The sequence below is a fragment of the Myxine glutinosa genome, chromosome 12, assembly GCF_964187855.1.
Source record: "Myxine glutinosa chromosome 12, kmMyxGlut1.1, whole genome shotgun sequence".
Lineage (NCBI taxonomy): Eukaryota > Metazoa > Chordata > Myxini > Myxiniformes > Myxinidae > Myxine > Myxine glutinosa.
In genome coordinates, this window is record NC_136272.1 from 37,733,249 (window position 1) to 37,756,585 (window position 23,337).

Sequence of the window (23,337 nt, forward strand, 5' to 3'; positions counted from 1 at the left end):
ATAACACTGAATCTATCGACCAGACAACGACGTCTCCACTCTGATTTCTGCTCACCTCCTACTTCCTCTTTGACCTCTCTTCATATTTGCCTTTCCTTTCTCCATCCTCCCCTGTATTTCTCCCTCGACCATTTTGCTCTCATTATATTTGCACATCCAATGCACAACCCCCCCTCACACCAACCTCTATTTTCAGACTCGGCACAAATGACACAAATGTCCTCCTCTCACTTCCTGCTGCCTCAAGCTTGCCCTCTCCTGTTTAAACTCTTCCTGAAAAGCAGTTCATCGATGCTAATTTTCTCACTTATTAACACTTATCTCTTTAAGCCGCATCTCTTCTCATGTTTCAACTAAGTATTGAAATCCACCACCTCCACTACTTCAAATCCCCCCCTGTACACACACACCACTTTGCTTCATACTTCTTCACCTACCAAATTTAGTTGGTTTGTCACCAATTCTAAGCCAGGTACCACTCACCACCAACACCACACCTCCTAGTTCTCCTTTTTAGCAATCCACATCTTTCTGTTCATCCACGTCAATCAATCATCACTCAATCCACATCTATTGTAATCCACGTTTTTATCTCCACATAAAATCACCAACTGCTCAATCGACCTCTTAGCCATGCTGTTTTCTCCTCTCAATCTTCCTCGCCCTTAAATTTCCCATCAGCCTTCTCTTCAAACTTCCTGCGCCCCAAACATGCCAGAGTTCCTCCTGTGCAAAAAAAAAGTATTCTCGCAACTCTCGTCCAACTTCAGGCCCATCTCATTTACCTCCCTCGCCACTAAAACATTACGACTACTCCTACCACCTCAAAGAAACTTCCTTTCCAACGCAGATCTCTCATCGAAGATCCAAACAAAACTCAACAACTCCTCAAAACTATTTCTGACTTGATAACTGCTCAACAGATAAAATTTGGCTGAACCCTTCCGGGCCAATTCCTGCCTTCCTCCTCACTTCACAGTGATTCCAGCAACATTAACCTCACCCCTACTTCTCATCTGGGAAATCTATGATTCATGCTCAACTCGCTTGCACATTGACTAAATTACCACATCTTGCCACTTCTTCCTTTGCAGCATTTGCATTATTCCTCCTCAGCTCTGCCTAGCTAAAGCCATCACCTGGTTACCAGCATGTCCTCGTTACCACTTAACCCATACAATCACCTCTTGGCTGTTCTTCCTCTGCCCCACTTTTTACTCCAATTGGTCATTCAAAATCCCTATAGCTCGACCCTGTTCTACAAAACTTCCACTCTACCCCATCACAACCACTCCTTTTCACAATCCACTGGCTCGGCTTCTCCAACACTACAACATACACTACTAAATACTTACCATCTTTCAAATCCTCCACTCCCCATCACATCCCCTCTGCTCCACTCTCACCACCACATGTCTCCTTGCTGCTCCCCTCTCTAAACAACTAGCTCCTACCTATGTGCCTTCTATCTTCGTGTCTCCTATGTCTTGCACTCCTTCCACCAACCCACGCTCCCCCTGACAAACCCACTCCATCCCCAAACTCAATTTCCACCTTAAAACTAATCTCTTTAATCTCTTTCTGAAATAATTGCCAAACTCTTACTGCCCCTTTGTACCCCCTAATCCCTCTCCCAGTGGACTTTTGTTCTTCCAGTAAAATTATTTAAGATGCAAGGTGCGATAACAAATAAAGCGAAACCGTCGGAATGTAGTTTTCCAAATAACAGCTCATTTCAGAAATGCTTGAATAACAACTGATTTGTTATTCCAAATTCCACCTTCTTGCAGGAAATGTCTGGCAGTGAATCCGGTGCCTCATTCATCCATGACCGGAGCAGTATTTCAGCATCTGCTCTATCGGCCTCAGGGCCTAAATATAGCCCTTTCAGCATGTCAGCGTTGACATTATTACCTGACAAAATGTCTGATGTGTGACAGGTGTAATTATAGGAGCATGGCTTCCTACACTTTCATATTTCCTTAATTTAACTTGCCACAACTCAACTCGTTTCCACATTGAATACACTGCCAGATCCTGCCTGCCTCTGACTTCCCATTACCACTGAATGGGGAGTTTCTGCCTTTCTCTCAAAAGAAAATCCCACCACTCTATTTGTACTACTGGCACATACACGTTTATTTAGGTAGTAGGTTGTAGACAGCAACCGCCCAGGGTAGTACTACCGTTCAGACTTAGGAGCATTAAACTGGTGCCTGGAACCATTTTGCACTCTGTGTCTGGATTGCTGGTCTTACTTCCTGTCTCACTCAAACTACAGCTACCAGGCTAGCTTTAATATCTTTCTTGCAAACAAACACCATACACTTTTCATCATACTATTTTCTTCTCTTTTATTTATGGCCTGGCCTTGATGAGGGCTACACAGTCCGAGGCTGGAGCCTTCAACATTAAAAAAAAAAAAAAATTATATCAGTAAATAAGTCGATGTCACAAGATGATTTGAGATGGACTATCTGTCATAAACTCCTATTGCCGGCCATATTAACCTCACACTGATTTATATACATATATACATACTAGTGGGGTATGCTTACACCTTGTATACAATGAGTATGTAGGTACATAATATATAGAAACTTTATGATTACAGGCAAGCATCAACGACCTCCTGATACATATCGTTTTATTTTATTTTTAATTTAATTTCTTTACAGATGCATTTATGGTTTGTTTGTTTTTTGCATAAACTTTCATCGAGGGTTTATTTCATTTACACTTATATAAATTACAATTTTCAAATGCTCGATATAGATTGAGGTTTTTTTGGGTATTTTTTAAACGAATGCTTTTTACAGTTTTTTATGTAGATTCTAATTTACGGATGCTTTTCTTTTTTTCACAATTGTGGTCATGTTTATTTCACAGTTTACAGTTAAAGAAGTTGCCATTTTCAAATGCTAGATATTGATTGAGTTTTTTTTTACATACAGATACGTTTACGGTTTTGGACGTAAATTTTGCATTTACGGATGCTTTCCGACGGTTCTGTGATATTTTTCCCTGGTGTACCGGCTTCGATGTCCGTCTGCACACTAAATTTCAGCTTTCAACGACACCTGGAAGGTACCGAACATTAATATCAGTCAGTGAGTCAGTGATCATATATTAGATCCTAGCGTGGATCAGCTCGCTGCCCTTGCCTCACCATGCGTCGCTACAGAAGAACAGGCTTGTTTTTAACTGAGGACAATGACTGTACCTGAGTTGCTGTGTTGTCATGATTTATACCAATCATAATACAAACATTTATTTTGCACAAATTTATTTGTAATACTCATGATATTACATTTTTATAAGCAATTGAAGTTGAAGAAGATTCAAAAAGGAACCCCCTTAGCACATACACATGGGCGGGGTACGTACACTCTGGAAGTTTGGGACAATTTCACGAAAGTTTAAGCGAGTAGCTCAGTGACGTCATAGGCACTGCACAGAGAGCTGTACTGGATATTAAATACTTGACCTCACCACACATAATTCAAAGCACTTCACCACCACCTCCACGCCACGTAATTTAAAACACCTCATCACACGTCACTATAGAGACAGGCTTGTTTTAACTGAGGATAATGACTGTACATGAGTTGCTGTGTTATCATGATTGACATCAATCATAATACAAACATTTATTTTGCACAAATGTATGTGTGACATATGTGATATTACATTTTTATAAACAATTGAAGTTGAAGATTTAATTTAAAAAAAATTTTTTTATATAAAAAAAACATTACATTTTGACATTACATTACAAACTCATGACATTACATTTTTATAAGCAATTGAAGTTGAAGAAGATTCAAAAAGGAACCCCCTTAGCACATACACATGGGAAAGGTAAGTGCATACCAAAAGTTTGGTTCGATTTCAAAAAAAGTTTGAAAGTCTTTCAAATATATATATATATATAATTATATATATACATTGCATTCAGAAAGTATTCAGACCCCTTCACTTTTTTCACATTTTGTTATGTTGCAACCTTATGCTGAAATCGTTTAAATTCATTTTTTCCCTCATCAATCTACACTCAATATACCCCATAATGACAAAGAGAAAACAGGATTTTACAAAGTTTTGTAAAAAAAAAAATTTTTTAACTGAAATATCACATCGACATTTAAGTATTCAGACCCTTAACTCAGTACTTAGTTGAAGCACTTTTGGCAGCGATTACAGCCTCGAGTCTTCTTGGGTATGACGCGACAAGCTTTGCACACCTGGATTTGGGGATTTTCTGCCATTCTTCTCTGCAGATCCTCTCAAGCTCTGTCAGGTTGGATGGAGGCTGTCGGTGGACAGCCATTTTCAGGTCTCTCCAGAGATGTTCGATTGGGTTCAAGTCAGGGCTCTGGCTGGGCCACTCAAGGACCTTCACAGAGTTGTCCCTAAGCCACTCCTGCGTTGTCTTGGCTGTCCCATTGTCCTGTTGGAAGGTGAACCTTCAGCCCAGTCTGAGGTCCTGAGCGCTCTGTTTCGGGTTTTCATTTAGGATATCTCTGTACTTTGCTCCGTTCATTGTTCCCTCAACCCTGACCAGTCCCCCAGTCCCTGCTGCTGAAAAACACCCCCACAGCATGATGCTGCCACCACCATGCTTCACCGTTGGGATGGTATTGGGCAGGTGATGAGCGGTGCCTGGTTTCCTCCAGACATGAAGTTTACAATTGAGGCCAAACAGTTCAATATTGGTTTCATCAGACCACAGAATCTTGTTTCTTACAGTCTGGGAGGCCTTTAGGTGCTTTTTTGCAAACTCAAAGCGGGTTTTCATGTGTCTTTCACTGAGGAGAGGCTTCCGTCTAGCCACTCTGCCATAAAGCCCAGATTGGTGGAGTGTTGCAGTGATGGTTGTCCTTCTGGAAGTTTCTCCCATCTCCACACAGGATCTCTGGAGCTCAGCCAGTGACCATCGGGTTCTTGGTCACCTCTCTTACCAAGGCCCTTCTCCCCCGATTGCTCACTTTGGCCGGGCGGCCAGCCAGCTCTAGGAAGAGTCCTGGTTGTTCCAAACTTCTTCCATTAAAGAAATATGGAGGCCACTGTGCTCTTGGGAACCTTCAATGCAGCAGAATTTTTTTGTAGGCTTCTCCAGATCTTTGCCTCGACACAATCCTGTCTCTGAGCTCTGTAGGCAGTTCCTTCGACCTCGTGGCTTGGTTTTTGCTCTGATATGCATTGTCAGCTGTGAGACCTTATATAGACAGGTGTGTGCCTTTCCAAATCATGTCCAATCAATTGAATTTACCACAGGTGGACTCCAATCAAGGTGTAGAAACATCTCGAAGATGATCAAGAGAAATGGGAGGCACCTGAGCTAAATTTCAAGTGTCGTAGCAAAGGGTCTGAATACTTATGTCAATGTGATATTTCAATTATTTATTTTTAGTAAATTTGCAAGACTTTCTAAAATCCTGTTTTCTCTTTGTCATTATGGGGTATTGAGTGTAGATTGATGAGGGAAAAAATGAATTTAAACGATTTCAGCAGAAGGCTGAAACATAACAAAATGTGAAAAAAGTGAAGGGGTCTGAATACTTTCTGAATGCACTGTATACACACACACACACACACACACACACACACACACACACACACACACACACACACACACACACACACACACACACACACACACACGTGTGTGTTGCAATCATTGTTGTGATCATTCAGGGTTTTGAAAAGAAGCACTGCAGAACAAAAGTATCTTTATAATATTCCAGCAAATACAATATTGTTGATATTATAGTATATACATGGGACAACAGTATATATAAAGTACCATAGAATTGCAGGAAATGCTCTAATTGCTGTAAATTTGTCCTTTTTTCTCAAGTTGAATGAAGACAAACTTCACTCAGAAATTAGGGACATTTTATTGCTTACAACATTCTGGATCGAAAACCTGTGACTGCTGGTGGCATCATTGTTGAGACCACAGCTGTGCTGCTGATGCAGTGTCCCCTCTAGGTTAGGGCAGGTATTTGTAATTTGTCCAGGGTGCTGGTGATAGCTCACTAGGATACTGTGGGATGTTTAACGTCCACCAACTAATGCTGGTAGACGAGACGCCCAGTTTAACATCCGCCTGAGGGACGGCACACACATTGCTGAATCACCCTGCATGTGAAACACCGGGATGACAGTTTATAGCTCGGTTAGAATTCTACCCCAGGCTAGACAGCTTAGAGGTGAGTGTGCGTACCTCTAGGCTATCCTGTCAGCCCTTTGGATGTAAATTAACTTCAAGCCATTATGTTTTTCCCTGTGTTGTGTTACTGCCTTGGAGGTCCTGATCTATTTCACTCTAAAGGTAAAGAAAGCTCTTCAAAATCTTCTATATAAACAGTATTCGGTAGAAGGTTGTAGACAGAAACCGCCCAGGGTAGTACTACAATTCTGACTTCGGAGCGTTGAAGTGGTGCCCGGAACCGTCTTTCACTCTCCCCGTCAGGATTGCTTGTCTTACTTTCTGTCTCACTCAAACAACAGCTACCGGGCTACCTTTAATCTCTCTTTCTCGCAAACAAACATCATACACTTTTCATCATACCCTTTCCTTCTCTTTTATTTAAGGCCTGGCCTGGATGAAAGCCATATAGTCCATGCCTGGAGCCTTCAACATTAAAAAAAGGATGTATTTGTATTTTTCACTTCAAATGGAAGTGTTGTACGAGGGAAGATAGAATCATACTGATGGATTTATTACGTTTCAAATAGAATGTAAAACTGAGCACAATTCATGTTATTTAAAAAAAAAAAAAAAAAAAAAAACCTGAAAAAAGAAAAGAAAAAAAATTTGCATTTTGAGAATTTCATCCAAACCTGAAATAATTCTCATTGACTCCAAAATGTGGAATGAAAAATACAGAAATACATCATGTTCAACGATGTCAGTGCCGGTAATAAAGGGAACGCGTTCCCCTTATCACCGGCAGTGATGTTACATACACACCATGTGATATTTCTTCCTCTGAATCTAAATAAACCATTGTTGCTGTAATCCAATTGTGTTTATCATGTTTCTTTGGAGGCAAAACAAAATTGTGATAAATTATTACGGAAATAGGATAAAAAATGCTGAAATTAGGAAAACTGGAAGGACAATATAATGTCAGACAAAAACCAATTGATGAATGTCTTCCTGATTTACCATGAGATGACCAATGGCAACTGTGAATCCTACGAATACTGAATATTCATTTGAGATAAATCAACATTAATAGTTATCTCTCCGTCTTACTGCCCATGGTTTCAATTATGGGTAGAAATGTCAGCATGAACCAAGTTGCAAGTGAGTAATCGCTTTGCGATTGTAAAATAGCATCCCGTGACGTTAACAATAATCATCGCTCTTCCATGAGTCGAGATCTTGTGTAGAAAATAAATTTGACACCATCAAGGTGCACCTGCAGTCATAGGTGTACCAAAATGAAGAGAACCTTGGACCAGAACTCAATACGGCACGTGGAAAGGCTAAATAAGGTAGGGGGGGGGGGTCAAAGGAAGGAGTCACATGCAGGAGCTATCTGTATGTCACATCAATAAAGTCAATATTGTTTCAAAGATTTAACTCCAATTTCCCTTAAATAGCATTTGACCAGAATACGAAAGACTAACATGTGGCCAGTGAGGAGTGCAGGAACATTACAATCTTCGAATGCTCGATATCGATTGAGATTTTATTTATTTATTTATTTTTTGACGTACAAGTACGGTTTTTGTGGGGTTTAAAAAAAATAAATATTTATAAATTAAATCTTTGCCTATTTTATTTTATTTTGCCTAAAATTAAATAAATAATTAAATAAATGGATAATAAATAAATGAAATCTGATAAAATTAAAATTTATTTAAATAAATAAATTAAAATAAATAAATTAAATAAATTAATAAATTGAAAAAATATATATATATATATTTTAATAAATTTTAATTTGCGGACACTTTCCAACGGTTTTGTGATTTTTCCTGGTGTATTAGCTTTGATGTCCGTTGGCACGCCAAATTTCAGCTTTCCATGACACCCACAAGGTACCAAACATTAATATCAGTGAGTCAGTGATCAAAATTTAGACTACGGATTTTTATGTTAAGAAAATAGGCCTTTTATGTTTTGAAAAGCGGAAATATATTTTTTTTATGTGAAAAATTCCCGAAATATTTTTTTCCCCCGTTTTATTCATTTTTTATTATTACCAAGTTTTTCAGAAATCAGTCAAAAAAAGAACAAAAAATGGTAAGCTTTTTCCTGCACAACATTAAGCACTCTGGGCTAGTAAACAGGTAAAATATGACGTTCAGGTACCTTTATTGCAACCGCATTGTTTGATAAGTAGAGGACTAGAAGAAATTGACAAGACCCTTTTAGGAACGGTTAAAGTAGGTGTTTGAAATCATTATCTTGGTAATGTTCTCCTTGGTGAGGCGGTGTCAGCGGTCGGTGAGGACGTTTCTGTAGACGGAGAAGGACCTTTCCACGTCGACACTGACGATGGGGCAGTACCTCAAGAGGGGGATGTCGGCAAGCTTGACTCCAGCCGGCACACCAACCTCAGATCCGTGCTGATCTCCATCCAGGATCAAAGCCACTGTCCTCAGCACACCAATGTCGGGATTGCGCTGCAGCACCGCCTTGAACTTGGTGAACAGGATCTCCTTACGGCAGCCTCGGATCTTTTCGAACTCCTCCTTGGCCTGATCAAGGAGCTGGAAGGCCTTGGCCAGCTCTATGCCGGCCTCCTCCAGCTGCTTAAGGATCTTCGGGATGAACGACACGTGGGCATTTAAGAAGACCAAACTGAGCTTGATGTCCGCCTTTCCGAACAGGTCCTTGGCACTCCGGATTGCCATCGCGTCGTCATCGTTCAGCTGGTCCACAATGTCCTTGACGGCCTCGAAGTGCTCGGCGTAAAACACCACGGCGTCGATCCACGTCCCCCACCGAGTCAGAATGGGCTCCGGGGGGAGAGAAAGATTGGGCTGCTGCTCCTTCCAAAGGACAACACGCAACGGGGCTTTGACGAACACCTTCTTCGTCGTGGCAATCAGGTCGTTGACGTCCTTGAACATTTCTCGGACTGTCTCGCAGACACGGTGGAGCGCGTGGGCAACGCAAGTCACATGCAGCAAGTCCGGGAAGAGTTCCTTCAGGGCATGGCCGGCCTTGATCATATAGGCCGCGGCGTCGCTGACGAGGACCTTGAGGCACTCCGGCTTGAAATCAGGCCAAAGATTGCGCAGCGTGCCATTGACTGCGCGCACGATCTCCCCGGAGTTGGTCTTCTCCAGAAACATGCACTGGACGAGGTGGGGACGAAAGTACCCCTCCTTGGACAAGCGTCCCGCGATGATGTTGGCCACATATCGACCTGCCGAATCGGTCGTCTCGTCGACGGACAGCCAGATGGGCTGCTGTCCGAGGTCGGCACGGATCCCCGCCAAGGCCTCGTCGTAGCACTTGTCGAGGTAGTGCTTTCGAATCCAGCTTTCATCGGGGATCTGGAGAGTGATGTGCTTCTCCAGGAACGACCGGAGGGCAGGGTTTTCCAATTTCGACCACGGGATGCCAGCGGCCAGCATGGCCTGGCACAGCTCCTGAGCCACGACATCGCACTTGTGCCTCTTTCCGCCACCAAAGTCCTCCATGGTGGCTTGCGTGACCGTCCTCTTCTTCTTCAAGGCCAAGTTGCTCTTGTGGCGGTCTCCTCGGACATGTTGGGCCAGCTCAGACTTCTGCTTCGCCCGGAAAGTCTTTTCACAAGCTCGACAAAGCCGTGTCACTCGACACGTACTTGAAGGTGGCCCCATCGCCGCCAGCGTTGAATTCCTTCAGCCACTTGTCACGAAGAGCAGCACTCATCTTGATAGGAGACTTGTTCACACTTTGTGTGCACTCTCTCACTGTAGTACACCGCCTCACTGCTGTACACGCTGGGGACGCAATGCACGCAAGTGGACGCAACGTTTTGTTTTTGAGATCGATCGCAGTTAAAAATTTCGATCGCAGTTAAAAATTTCGATCGCAGTTAAAAATTTCGATCGCAGTTTAAAAATTTGAAAACTTCCCTAATTTTTTTTAGCGTTGCCAGACATTTTTGACCAAAAAGGGCATTTTATTTTATTTTTCCCGAAAAAGGGCGAAATATTTTTTTTCTCCGAAAATAGCAAAATAATTTTTTTGCGCGCAAAAAAGCCGTTTTATGTGAAAAAATATTTTTTGCTTTTTCACATAAAAATCCGATGTGCAGTGATCATATATGAGATACTAGCATACATTTAGATGACAAATGATGTACATTTAAACTTAAACTAGAGTATTTCAGGCCACTACGGGATGAATACCCCCTTCGACTCATGTGGAGCGGTTTATGGCATACTGAACTCAACGTGATAGATATCTTCTGCCTCTGCTTCATGACACAGACGTATGGCATGGCAAGGCCACCCGGGCTGCCACCGCTTACATATCTGACACTACACTGCACCCTTTTATTCACTTACTACCTCCACCACTAAAGGTGTATGGCGTCTGTTTTCACCCCTGCCTGTTTGTCTGCGATTGTGAGAAATTATCAAATTTTTTCAGTGATTCACCACCAATAAGAGATGGAGCCAAAAATTACATATATATATATATATATATATATATACTTACTTTGAGACCCGTGAACCGTACTTTGAGACCCGTACTTCCACCTTCTGAAACCTATATATGGAGATAACAACCAAGAACACACACACTGCAGGGCAGGTGACACATATCTGCAGAAACACCCAAAATGAGTTGTATATAGGTGTGCCGCAATTGTGGTGAGCTTGTTTGTTAATAGTGCAATATACGTGTCATGGAGTGTGCTATACAGGTGGAAACAACGTTTTTGAAGAATGTGCTTTTGAACCCTAACCCTTTTTTCTTTCCAGTTTAATTACCCATGGCGTATAATAAAAAAAACACCAATGGAAATGTGAATTAAATTATACTTTGGTCATATTGTCAAAATGTTACAACACAATTACAATTCACAATACGTTTGCAAAATGCTGCAATGGCATTTTAATTTTATCTCGTATTAGCAGAGGTGCCTGACATTGCCCAGTGCTGTTCTAATCCTGTTGGCATTTTGAAGGTTTTTATGCCTCCGCCGACAAAGTCGCCGGAGGCATGCAATTATGTTTTTGGGTTGTCCGTCCGTCCGTCCGTCCGTCCTTCCGTCTGTACGGGCTAAACCTCGTTTTTCTCAGCAACCATATGTCCGATTGAGACGAAACTTTCATGGTAGGAGTGACACCCATGCAGAATGTTTATATGATAATTGTGACGTCATAGGTCACGTGGTATGGCAGCCATCTTGGATTAAAAGCAGATAATTAAAAAATTATTTCTCGGAAACCGCTGAATGGAAATTTTTTAAACTTGGCACATTGTCAAGTACTCCAAATGGGGAGAAAAATCATGATAATGATGACATCATGGTGAAGTGGTATACCAGCCAAAAATGTTTTAATCGAATTCCTTATCCTAAAAATCTGAAATTGCACACACATGATCTATGACCCATTTGTATTGAAATATTAAATTTATGACATCATAGATCACATGGTTTGGCAGCCATATTGGATTGAAGGAAAATATTAAATAATTATATCTCTGAAACCGCTCACCCTATCGATGCGAAATTTTACAAATATCATCTAACAACACTGTTGCATGTAGTTTGAAAATGATGATGTCATAGGTCACGTGGCTTGGCAGCCATCTTGGATAGAAAAACGAACCTTATCCGATCAACACAAAACTTCACAAACGTGATCCGCTACCCACACATATGCAGAGTGATGGCATCTACCTGTTGTGGAACTATGCGGAGGCTTATTGGCGACACAGTCATATTGTTCTAGTTTTTTGTTTTTTTTCAAAATCAATTTTTTTTTCAATTTTTTTCTCAAATCAAATGCTGCTTTTTTTTCAAAAAAATTCTGGGGACCTAAAACATTTCCCTCCACCCACTAAGGAATGGGGTTAGGGACCATCTAATATTACCTTTCACATTGTTACAAAGATTTAGGCACTACAAAGCGATAAAAAAAATCCAATTATTTTTTCAAAATTTTGTATTTTATTTTTCAAAATTTTTATCATTTTTTTTTTCCAAAATTTTTTTTGAAAACTTTTTTTTTGCTTAAAACACTCGCCGGAACTCACCGATGAACCTCCTAAAGTCTGTTGAAGATCCGTTTGGCCATCTCTGAGAGACATGGTGACAGACCGACAGACAAACAAACATCTCATAATATAGATGAAGAAGCAGCGCAAAACGTTTTAAATTTCATTTTATTGAAAGACTGCATTGTCACTCGAGTCGACATTAACGTTAACAGAGGTGCACTAAAGGTAAAGAACAGAAACATTGTCAATACTGTTTGAGGGAAGGTAAGATTCTTATCGGTAATCAAACCGACAATGGAGACAATTGGGCGACAAAAGCTATGAATAAGGGAATAAAGTAAAGAAGCCTTTATATACATTTTAAATATGTTCAATTTCGATTTTATATTTAATTGTTCAATATATGTTCAATATATGTTCAATTTAGAAAACCGATTTTTGTAGCAAAAGAGATCTGTGCAGTCAAGTGCATTGGGGGACGATGAGACTTTTGTTGGAGATAGAACACACGTTTGAGTTGGCGCATGAGGAAGCAGCGAGCATCCGATGCCTGTCATCGTTGCTTTGATTCTGGAATTTAAATACAACACATCATTGCTTATGATGCATCGTATATCATTAAGAGAGCTGGTGAAAGTTTAAAATTGGATTGTCAAATAAAAGCTGCTCACTGTAACAAATAGCCAGTCATGTTGATGATGTCATTTGTCTTCGCTCGTTTCCATTCGCCGTTTCCTTGCAAAGTCGCCATAATGGTGACGGTGAGCCTTTTGTTTTGAAAAATTGCAGCTTTTAGCACTATACTTTATTTGTTTCAATTCCAAACAGTGTAATTACCCAGTGAATGCGAGGCAATTACTGCTGAGATAATCTTGAATTTCCATTTTGAAAATTGCCATTTGACCTTCTCTGGATGTCGGCTTCTGGGTAAACGTTCCTCCTGAAATACAAATTAAGAACGTCTAAAAATGATGCAAACTGCGCATAAGTGTTGTAATATCGAGCGCTTCTTCGAGGTATAATTAACAGGACCGGTGCATAGATTCACCACTAAAACCGGCTTCGACTCGATCGGGTACATCAACAGATTGTGTTTTCGTCGTTTCATTCAGCCTTCCACCATTTCATTTTCATTCTCACCCCAGAATCCACTATTTTTGAAATACCGACTTATTTCTTTCCTGGAAGTTCTAGCAGTGTCCATGTGTTTTATACCTTTCCCACCCCCTCCCCCCTTTCCATGCCTCCGCCCCCCAAGCCCTCTCCCTCCCACAGATCTCCCGATGTCCCTGTTCTCTGCTGTTGTACTTGTGTGCTTCCCTCTCTCTCCCCATCTTGTCTCCCACTCCCTTTATTGTATGTTTTGTGTGTCCATTTTTTTTTTTTGTGATTGATGTTAGCTCTTACACGAGCCTCGATCTTGCATACAAAAAAAAAAAATCCTGATCACGATAGGAGTCACTGGACGTAGCAGGCTCTTCCGTGAACCTCGACTGGTGAGCACAAACAAAGTCTCTGGTTCAAAACCGGTCACCCAAATTCGTACTCGAATCTACGTTCACTAATTTTGCATATTTTTTTTTTCAGCAGTTAAAACTATTTGTGCAATCCACAAAAATGTTTAGCAAATTTGTTAATGCTCCTAATTGGGTTGTAAACAGTATAGAAATAACAACATTCGGTCTTCTCCTGCTTTCACAGACGGACTCCCAAGGTAACATCCTGCTCACTGCACTGGAGATAAAGAACGAGATGAGATCTGGTAACCCTGGAGATGGTGCGGAGAGTCAGACTCCCGCCGCCCTCTCTGACCCCTGCGGAACAAGCCAAGGACCCCAATTCGACCCCGGAATGCAATGCCGGAATCCAGTGACCCCGGCACTTAGCCATTCATCCATCGCCCCATCCTGCCGCTCTCTCAAGAAAGGTCTACACCGGCGCTCGTCTCAGTTGAAGATTAAGATTCCTAACCTCACAGATGTTAACTCTATTGACCGCTGGTCACGGTTAATATTCCCTCTTGCATTTGGCTTTTTTAATGCTGTGTACTGGCTCTATTATGTAAGATAAAACACCAACTTGGGGACACATCACACCTTCTCTGGGGTTATACCGGTGGCATTTCAGATTATTATTCAAACCCGTGAAATTCCAAGCTTTGTTCCTTCTTTACCTTAATTGTTGTAATTTCTTTCTCTCCTAGAAATATTGAGCCTGAGAATGTTGTATCCTAACATTTGGGGCTGCGCCTGGCCCTGAATTTATTGAATCTAGGATCCACAGTACCAGTTATTAGGTGTGAATAAGTTATTGTTGTGCTCATAGTCTGCCGTTGCTTGCACAAAACAATGAACAGGGTGGTTTCAGCATTCCATAATATGCTTTCTAGCATTCCAAGAAAAGCAGGGCCCAAGAAGCAATAAACGAACTCTGTTTGCGGATGGGTTAAGACAAAGCACAGACAGAGTATGTGCTACTTCCGAGCGACGACGTTTGTCTCTAAGCCCCTTCCTCCATTACGCACTCACCATAATGTAAGACGATTCAATGCTTGCGATGTCCACCAGCACACACGAACTTTATGCATGCATTTTTTAACCCTATTTTATCTGAGGTCATGGTTAACCTTCTGCTGCTTTGTACATAACCTACAAGAAACAAGAAAACAATTGCTTGTAAATAATTGTCTATCTCAGTTGTCCACTGGTTTTGAAACTTGCACAGACTGAAATTTGGCTTTTATCGATACTTCTTCACTTATTGTTAAAGGACTTCCAGCTTCAGGTTAACTTTATTCAACGACGAGGAGAAGACGATGACTTGTCTTTTGTGTCAAATTCGCTTTAATCGCAAATAAGGAAGAGGGTTAAATTTGCTTCTTTTTATTAGTTCACGCACTTGATTTAACCAAGATCAGACCAAACTACCTTTTTCTACACGTTGTTTTGAAAGCTTATGAGATATTGATTCCTTACTATCGACCATTTTGATGAAGCTTGACATTTCCTAAGTTATTCGCGTGCTGCCACTGACATCTTGCTTTGTAATCCGTGATATCTTTTGCACAGAATGCATGATAGAGCATGTTTGTATCAACCTACGAATATGTAAAAATGTAATATGTCTCTAGGGAGAAATCGAATATATGAGAATAAATATTAAAACATTTCTTGCTTTGCTTTAGATGAGTCTCGTGTTTGTGCAAAGGCCTTGGATCGTAGTCATTGGGTACCGAAGCGCAGTACAAATCATGCAGGTGCCTGGCAGGTGTAACCTTGACAAGTCACACGTTGCCAGGAAGCTGTGACTGTAGCATTTGACACTTCGGGCACTGGGTGCAGCTACCACGGCTAAGTGAGAACAGCTACACAATCTTCATGTGTACCGGACGACCTTGGAAGGTGGACAACGCACCTGATTTATCATTAGATAATGTCACTTGATCTCAAGGAAACTTGCAAAGAAGATGAAACTATTTGCTCATTGTGCCGGTGTCGCATCGACAACCTATTGACTTAATCTATAAATTAATTATACATATGCTGTGGACTTTGGTATTTTCTTTTCTCGATGATGTCAAGGCGCACATGGAAGAGCAAAGTAATGGAGGGTCTGAGACACTAAGCAAAGGAATGAATAAACTGGAAAAGTGGAAAGGGTAGGAAGGAAACTCAGCAAACTGCAAATAATAAAGTTCGATTAATAACACCCATTGGGGGTAATCGAGGTTATGGGTAATGAAGAGGAATGACGACAGACATGGTTGTGCACAACCGATCATATGGAGGGAAAGGTGGTAAAATACAGCCTCTGGAAGATGGTTCCACATGTGGGAGAAGTGAGGAACGAAAGAGTTGAGGGGTGCAGTCACCCTGGAGTTTTGAAGTTTTAAGTTACTGGAATAACATACATTCTGTAGTTGTTTGGGAGAATCAGAGGCCCAAGGGAGCTAAACCAAAAGAGAAGCAGTAACAAATAACAGAGGCCACCAACCTGCCTGCGATGTAAGAGCAGCAGATCTTGAACTTCGGCGTCATTATGAAGCTACAAGTTCAGCCTTGAGATTTGCCTTGTCAACTGCAAGTGCTGATTTTTTTTTTAAGGAACGACTTGGAACAACTGAGGATGCCCACTTTGTGGCCAGCTTTGCTGTACGGACCCAGAAGAGGTCATGGCTGGCGCTGAGACCGAGAAGTTCAAGTAACCGAACCTCTGAGTGGCTGACTGTTAACATAGATATGGTGCCCTTCATAAGTATCGGAACAGTGAAGTCAAATTTGTTTTGATTTGGATTTGACATCAAAAGATGAAGATGAGACGAGTACAGAAGGTCAGCTTATATTTTTTGGTATTTCTTTGTATATATGTTTTACCATTGTAGAACAATAGCACCTTTTGTGTTCAGTCCCCCCATTTTAGGTTTGTCTTGAAGGACCTTGTCACAGTTCTTGAGCAGACCACCACTCTGGGAGTGATGAGAAAGGTGTATAGAATCACTTAAGCATCGTGGTTGCTTTTCCTCTCTAGGAACAAACAAACTAAAAATTGAGGGCCCTTTTTCCAGTCACTTCCTAACTATTACTTCTCTGGCATCAGCACGCCACGTGTTCTTCATCAGGGTCTATTATTCCTCCTCTTCTTCAAAAGGCATATTTTGCAAACCTGTCTCTCGCCGAAGCTGCGTTTGGGTGAAATAAAATATATTGTGTGTCCATCAAAAGGATTATTACCTGAAATAACTCACAAAGCTTCTAAATATGAATTGAAAATACATGGAGATGTACCTGAGAGAAAGGGCTCTGCCTCTGTACCACTAAATACTTGAAGAACTTTCTTAGCTCACTGAATGGGAAGCTACAAACTCTCGACCATGTGCAAGCTGGTGTGTGCTCAACAAATCCCCGACAGATCGCTACCAGTGAAATCCCCGACAGATCGCTACCAGTGAATGGACTGTGTATCTGGATTTGGTGCTTCGGAACACCGATGAAAAGGACATGTCTGGGGCTTGTGAATGTAAAGGGTAAGTTTAAAATGATGGTTTATTATTTAATCATGTCGGGAGGAGGCATCAATGGGATATGTGAGGGCTGTTCTAAATATATTGTTTTTTTTTATTCCGGGGCCACGAGAAACTAGAACGTCACTCGGTGGAGCACATACCTCCGCGAGGCTGAACAGTTTGTTTTGTATCCCAATGATAGGCCAGATCTGGATTCGAACCTGAAGCAAAATCTAATCGGCTTGTTCTTGTCACCAAACCAACTCACCCCCCAAGTTTAGTCATAACTCGTCCATACCTTTTAAAAATATAATATTATATATATATCGCTTTCTCCTGATCTCTCAATGGTGAAAAATCACTTTAAAAAATTGAATAATTCTCGTATCCAAATCCATATTCAGATCTTCACCAAAATCCTTGTCACGCACCCATCCTCTCCACCAAGGTTCATCCAAATCCGTCCACATCTTTTTGAGATATCCTGCTATATATCGTTTTTGGCCCCATCTCCGAATGGTGAAGAATCACTTTAAAATTTTACTAGTCGAATCCGGATCTTCACCAAAATCTAATAATTTCATTCCTTGTCACATAAACTACCTCTGTGCCAAATTTATGCCCAAATCCGTCCACAACTTTTTGAGATATCCTGTTCACAGACAAAGAAACAGACAGGGGGTGAAAACATAACCTCTATCTACCTTCGGTGGTGGAGGTAATTATACTATTTGTGGTTCACAACAGTTCGCAATGGTTCGACTAGGGGTTCGCAATGCGTGAGTGCAGAATATGAGCGTTAAGATAGTTTTAAGGTATGGATCTTTGTCAGAGAGTGGTTCATGCATGGAATTGTCTCCCCAGGAAGGTAGTGGCAGTGGAGGTGCGAAAAAGAAAGGTTTCTCCTCAAAGGTAGCTATGTTGAAATGGGAATTACATACAGTAAGTATCTGGATGCATTGGAGATGGACAGGTATGGGGATATTGGCAGGGCTTGGTGGCACCTTGTGTGTAGATGGGTGATGGTCCTGCAGTTGGTGCAGCATAAGAATGATGGGCCGAATGGCTTCTTCGTGCGCCAAAATTCCTTGAGATAAATACACAAAAGGATACACAACTTCACAACTCTCACTCTTGCCAGTACCTGATGGTACTAGCAAGAGTGATGGGCTTGGTGGCACCTTGTGTGTAGATGGATGATGGTCCTGCAGTTGGTGCAGCATAAGAATGATGGGCCGAATGGCTTCTTCGTGCGCCAAAATTCCTTGTGTATCCTTTTGTGTATTTATCTCAACTTCACAACTCTCACTCTTGCCAGTACCTGATGGTACTAGCAAGAGTGAGGGTTGTGAAGTGAGAGGCTGATGTCTATGTTCAAATCTTACAATAAATCCCTTCAATATCGATGCTGTCGATGAAGACATGTGCCAGCCCCTCATCAACAACATACACCACCCTTCTAATTGGTGGATTCGGCTGTTTCAGCCACACCCATTGATGGCAGGTATATATAATCAAGCACACAGCTTTGCAATCTCCATAGACAAACATTGGCAGTAGAATGGGCCGTACTGAAGAGCTCAGTGACTTTCACCGTGGCACCATCATAGGATGCCACCTTACCAACAAGTCAGTTCATCAAATTTCTGCCCTGCTCGAGCTGCCCCGGTCAACTGTAAGTGCTGTTATCATGAAGTGGAAACGTCTAGGAACAACAACAGCTCAGCTGCGAAGTGGTAGGCCACACAAGCTCACAAAACAGGACCGCCGAGTGCTGTAGCGCATAAAAATCGTCTGTCCTTGGTTGCAACACCCACTACCGAGTTTCAAACTGCCTCTGGAAGCAACATCAGCACAACAACTGTTCGTTGGGAGCTTCATGAAATGGGTTTCCATAGCCGAGCAGCCGCACACAAGCCTAAGATAACCATGCGCAATGCCAAGTGTTGGCTAGTGTGGTGTAAAGCTCGCCGCCATTGGACTCTGGAACAGCCAGGAGAACGCCACCTGCCCGAATGCATAGTGCCAACTGTAAAGTTTGGTGAGGAAGTAATAATGGTCTGGAGCTGTTTTTCATGTTTCTGGCTAGGCCCCTTAGTTCCAGTGAAGGGAAATCTTAATGCTATAGCATACAATGACATTCTAGACGATTGTGTGCTTCCAACTTTGTGGCAGCAGTTTGGGAAAGGTCTTTTCCTGTTTCAGCATGACAATGCCCCCATGCACAAAGCGAGGTCCATACAGAAATGGTTTGTCGAGATCGGTGTGGAAGAACTTGACTGGCCTGCACAGAGGCCTGACCTCAGCCCCATCAAACACCTTTGGGATGAATTGGAATGCCAACAGCGTGCCAGGCCTAATCGCCCCACATCGGTGCCCGACCTCACTCATGCTCTTGTGGCTGAATGGAAGCAAATCCCCGCAGCAATGTTCTAACATCTAGTGGAAAGCCTTCTCAGAAGAGTGGAGGCTGTTATAGCAGCAAAGAGGGGGGCAAACTCCATATTAATGCCAATGAATTTGGAATGAAATGTGTGATGATCGGGTGTCCACATACTTTTGGTCATGTAGTGTATCTGGTGTGATGCTGGCATGACCTGCGGCAGCACATCTGTTGGCAGAAGATGCCACTGGACAGGATCAACTGAAGGAGTTTGCTTCCAAATGCCTGGACACCAATGAGAAAGGTTTCTGGGAAACCATGCCACATGTGAAGATCAAGACATTTGCTTCAATGGCAAAGAATAAGACAGTGAAAGCAGCCAAAGACAAGGTCACTGTTGTCAGTGCTGATCGAGATGTCTTTGCCAGACTATTCATTGTCGCTAAAGCCCAATATGTCAACCTGTAGCAGGTCCTCGTGTATGAGCTATCATCCATGCCTTATGAACTGGCACATTCTGATGGCAGTTTGCACAAAAATGTAAAGTGTGACAGCACTGGAGATTAAAATATTGGGACCCAGTATACTCCTGCCCAAACAATGGGATAAGTACATCAATAATCCAAACAACAAAGCAAACCTGTGTGCATTCCTTTGTGAACAATGATTTCAAACTGCCCAAAAAAAACTGGCACCAGGCGATGAGTTGGTCTTCAGCGGAGGCTTCAAAAATGGAAAGGAGTGCAAGCTGATCGTAAGAGGACATGTGACAAAACTGTCACCACTAGAGTCTGACCACAACGCTTCTGCTGCATATGCACAATGTTTTATGTGACCACTCGCAGGTGATCGTGCAGTCACCAGACACAGACGTTGCAGTCATATGTCTACATATGTGTACACTACAATGATGTGCCACAAACTTTGGTTTCGTACTGGAATGAAGGAAAGGCTACGCTACATCCCAATCCACGAAATAGTCTCGACCATTGGTCCAGAAGTATACCAAGCACTTCCATACTTGCATGCACTCACAGGATGTGACTCAACGAGTGCCTTCAGTGATATTGGGAAGAAGACAGTTTTGAGGAAGCTCCAGAAAGATGGAGACCAGCAAAAGCAAATATTCCAGTTGGGAGATATCATTCCACCGACAGAGGACACTGTCCGTGCATGCGAACAGTTGAGTGAGTGTCTCCCACCAACCTCTGACAGCACTTGGCTGCACATACATATACAGAAGTCTTCTCTCTGGAAAAAGTCACTGCTCTCTAACCAGGAGTTTCCAGAGCCAGAAGGTAATGGGTGGAACACCCAGGATGGAATTCTCCAACCCATCCTATTGCCCAAGTTCCTGCCCCAGGTTGTCTAATTGAGCTGACCACATGCAGGTGTAAGGCATCTGCATGTCAACGCAGTCACATGTGTCCTTGCAAGAGCAATGAGATGCCATGGACAGAATCCTGCAATTGCACGGGAGGTGATCGAAGCAGAAATGCAAACAAAGTTCCATCAACCGACTCGGATGACGATGATGTTGAAGTTTAATATTTTGGTGCCATTTTGATTTGGACTGTTCATCGGCAGACTTTTAAAATTTGTTAAATGGCATCAGAAACTGCTGTTTAATTTTAATTGACCAAGACAGTCATTGTGAAAACATTGTCGACACCGTCGAAAACAGCCAATGATGCTACCTGCAGTCCTGTTCTGCATATGAAAGAAGAAGAAGAACCCTGGCTCTTTTTCATGAACAGTAGATAGAAGGAATTAACAGATCTAACTGCCTGCTTCTTGATAAATGTGGCCATTTTGAAAATGTCTTTACACAAGAGAAAGACAATCCAATGCAAGCTGATGTGGAGTGACAGATGCGGAGAGACAAAGCTCTTTCATCCAAGAAAGATGGCACTGGAACATACACAACCCATGGGATAAGGCCGAGGCCACATTGTGGTTGAAGTTTAGCCCAAAAGTCATCCCAAGAAGCACCACTCGTGAAAAAAGCTTCAAGGCTCATGGGAATGGTGAATGGGAAGAGATGCTGCACCAGCCAGGCAATAAGAATAGCATTCCATCCCACCAGACGAACATCTTTATCACCTCGAATAACAACACATCTCAACAAGGAGACATTATAAAAATATACTTTTTCTATTTTCAAATTTAACAATTATGGTCAACCATCGACGGACGCATTTAAGGTATCAGGGGATTGCAATTACTTTTATAGATGCACTTAAAGGTAAACAATGTAGTATGATGATAATGTTGCTCTTATTAATAAATAAAAAACAATCAGGTGGAATTTATTTATTATAATTTTTATTACTATCACAGGTTTATCAGGTCACAAGAATGAAAAACAAGGTCAAAACATGAAATGTACATCAACTCATTCATGAACCTTGGCTTGTGTAAATAAAATATAAACTTCGTGTAATGTTCACTGTAATCTCATTGATTGGTTTTATAATTAGTGATAGATTGTAATTCGCATCAATTCAATTACATTAATTATTGGGAGTTATTTCTCCCAACTGGTGAAAATAAACATGTTTGGATTAACTATAAATTAGTTTCTCACAATTAGTTGTTTCGTTATTTACTTTTCAGCTGAACAAGTTTGGTAAATACAAAAAAAAAAAAGGAATTGAACTTTAACAACTTTGAGAATTGCTTTTCAATACATGTTCCCTACCGGTCCCAATATTTTGCATAGTAAAGCCATAACAAATTTAGAAAATTGATGAAACGCCCTGAAACTCAAACTTATTCTGTAACTTGTCATAAAAAAGCGATGTACCAAGTTACAGTTGAATATGTTAAAGGGTAACCGGAAAAAAGTCAGCGGCGGCAGATGGAGCTTGGGCCTCTGTTCACCTACGTGGGGCAGTTGTGGGGCAGACTCTAGTAAACCACAGGTGGGGCAGACACACGGACAGACAGATAGAGAGCAAACCTATAGTCCCCTCCTGTGGAACCGGTAGGGACTAATATTGTCGATTGGTCATTTCATGAACCTAGAAATGTTCTATCCTATGAAGTTTTTTGATGGATTTGTACTCCCATGGGTTCCTACAGCAAATTCAGCTTGGTTGCCCAAACCTCATCTTTGGGCATCTCTGGTAAATTCCATAAATCCGAGACGGCCTCTGGTGGCCATATTGCAAATTTAACTTTGGAACCGTTTGCCCTAGAATGATGTATAATACCTCTTTTAAGGGGTTTTGGGAGGTGTAAAATCCATTTCCGGTGTTATTTTTTCGGTTCAAGGTCAAGATCAGGTCAAGATCAAAGGACAAGGTATGACACGGTCCCGGTTTGGACTCTCAGAGGACAAATCACATTATTTTAGTCATTACGTGGATAATTTGTTCATATTTCAAGATGGCCTACACATGTTCCTATAATTTTGGGAGTACAGGTCAATGTTGCCTTTGCGGAGACAACCATGCTCGTCGATGAGCGATGGAGGCACTGCACACAGCTCGTAGGTGAACAGAGGCCCAAGCTCCATCTGCCGCCGCTGACCAATTATCAAGAGCCGGAGAAAGATGTTCTCAAGGTCGATGACTCGCCTGACCTTGCTGCCGTTGACCTGCTTCTTGAGAACGTCCATCGTCTTGATGGGGCTACTGATAGGGTCGTAAAACCCATCAGGGAAACTGGCGCTGTACTTGCTCTCCATCTTTTCTCCAATCACAATCGAATCAGCTACATTCACTTCAGCAGGGGCAATTTGGCCAGTGACGGGAT

At 41.8% G+C, this 23,337-nt stretch overlaps 1 protein-coding gene across 2 annotated transcripts in view; it reads left to right on the forward strand.

The window, feature by feature from the left end:
• LOC137414885 (gamma-aminobutyric acid receptor subunit beta-3-like) overlaps nt 1-15,376 on the forward strand; it is a 354,704-nt gene extending 339,328 nt beyond the window's left edge. For both annotated transcript variants that reach the window (XM_078766743.1, XM_068100439.2), the window contains exon 10: nt 13,895-15,376. In XM_078766743.1, coding sequence (XP_078622869.1) covers nt 13,895-14,263 — 369 coding nt within the window. In that variant the 3' untranslated portion in view covers nt 14,264-15,376. The remainder of the gene's footprint in view (nt 1-13,894) is intronic.
• The last annotated feature ends 7,961 nt before the right edge of the window (nt 15,377-23,337 follow it).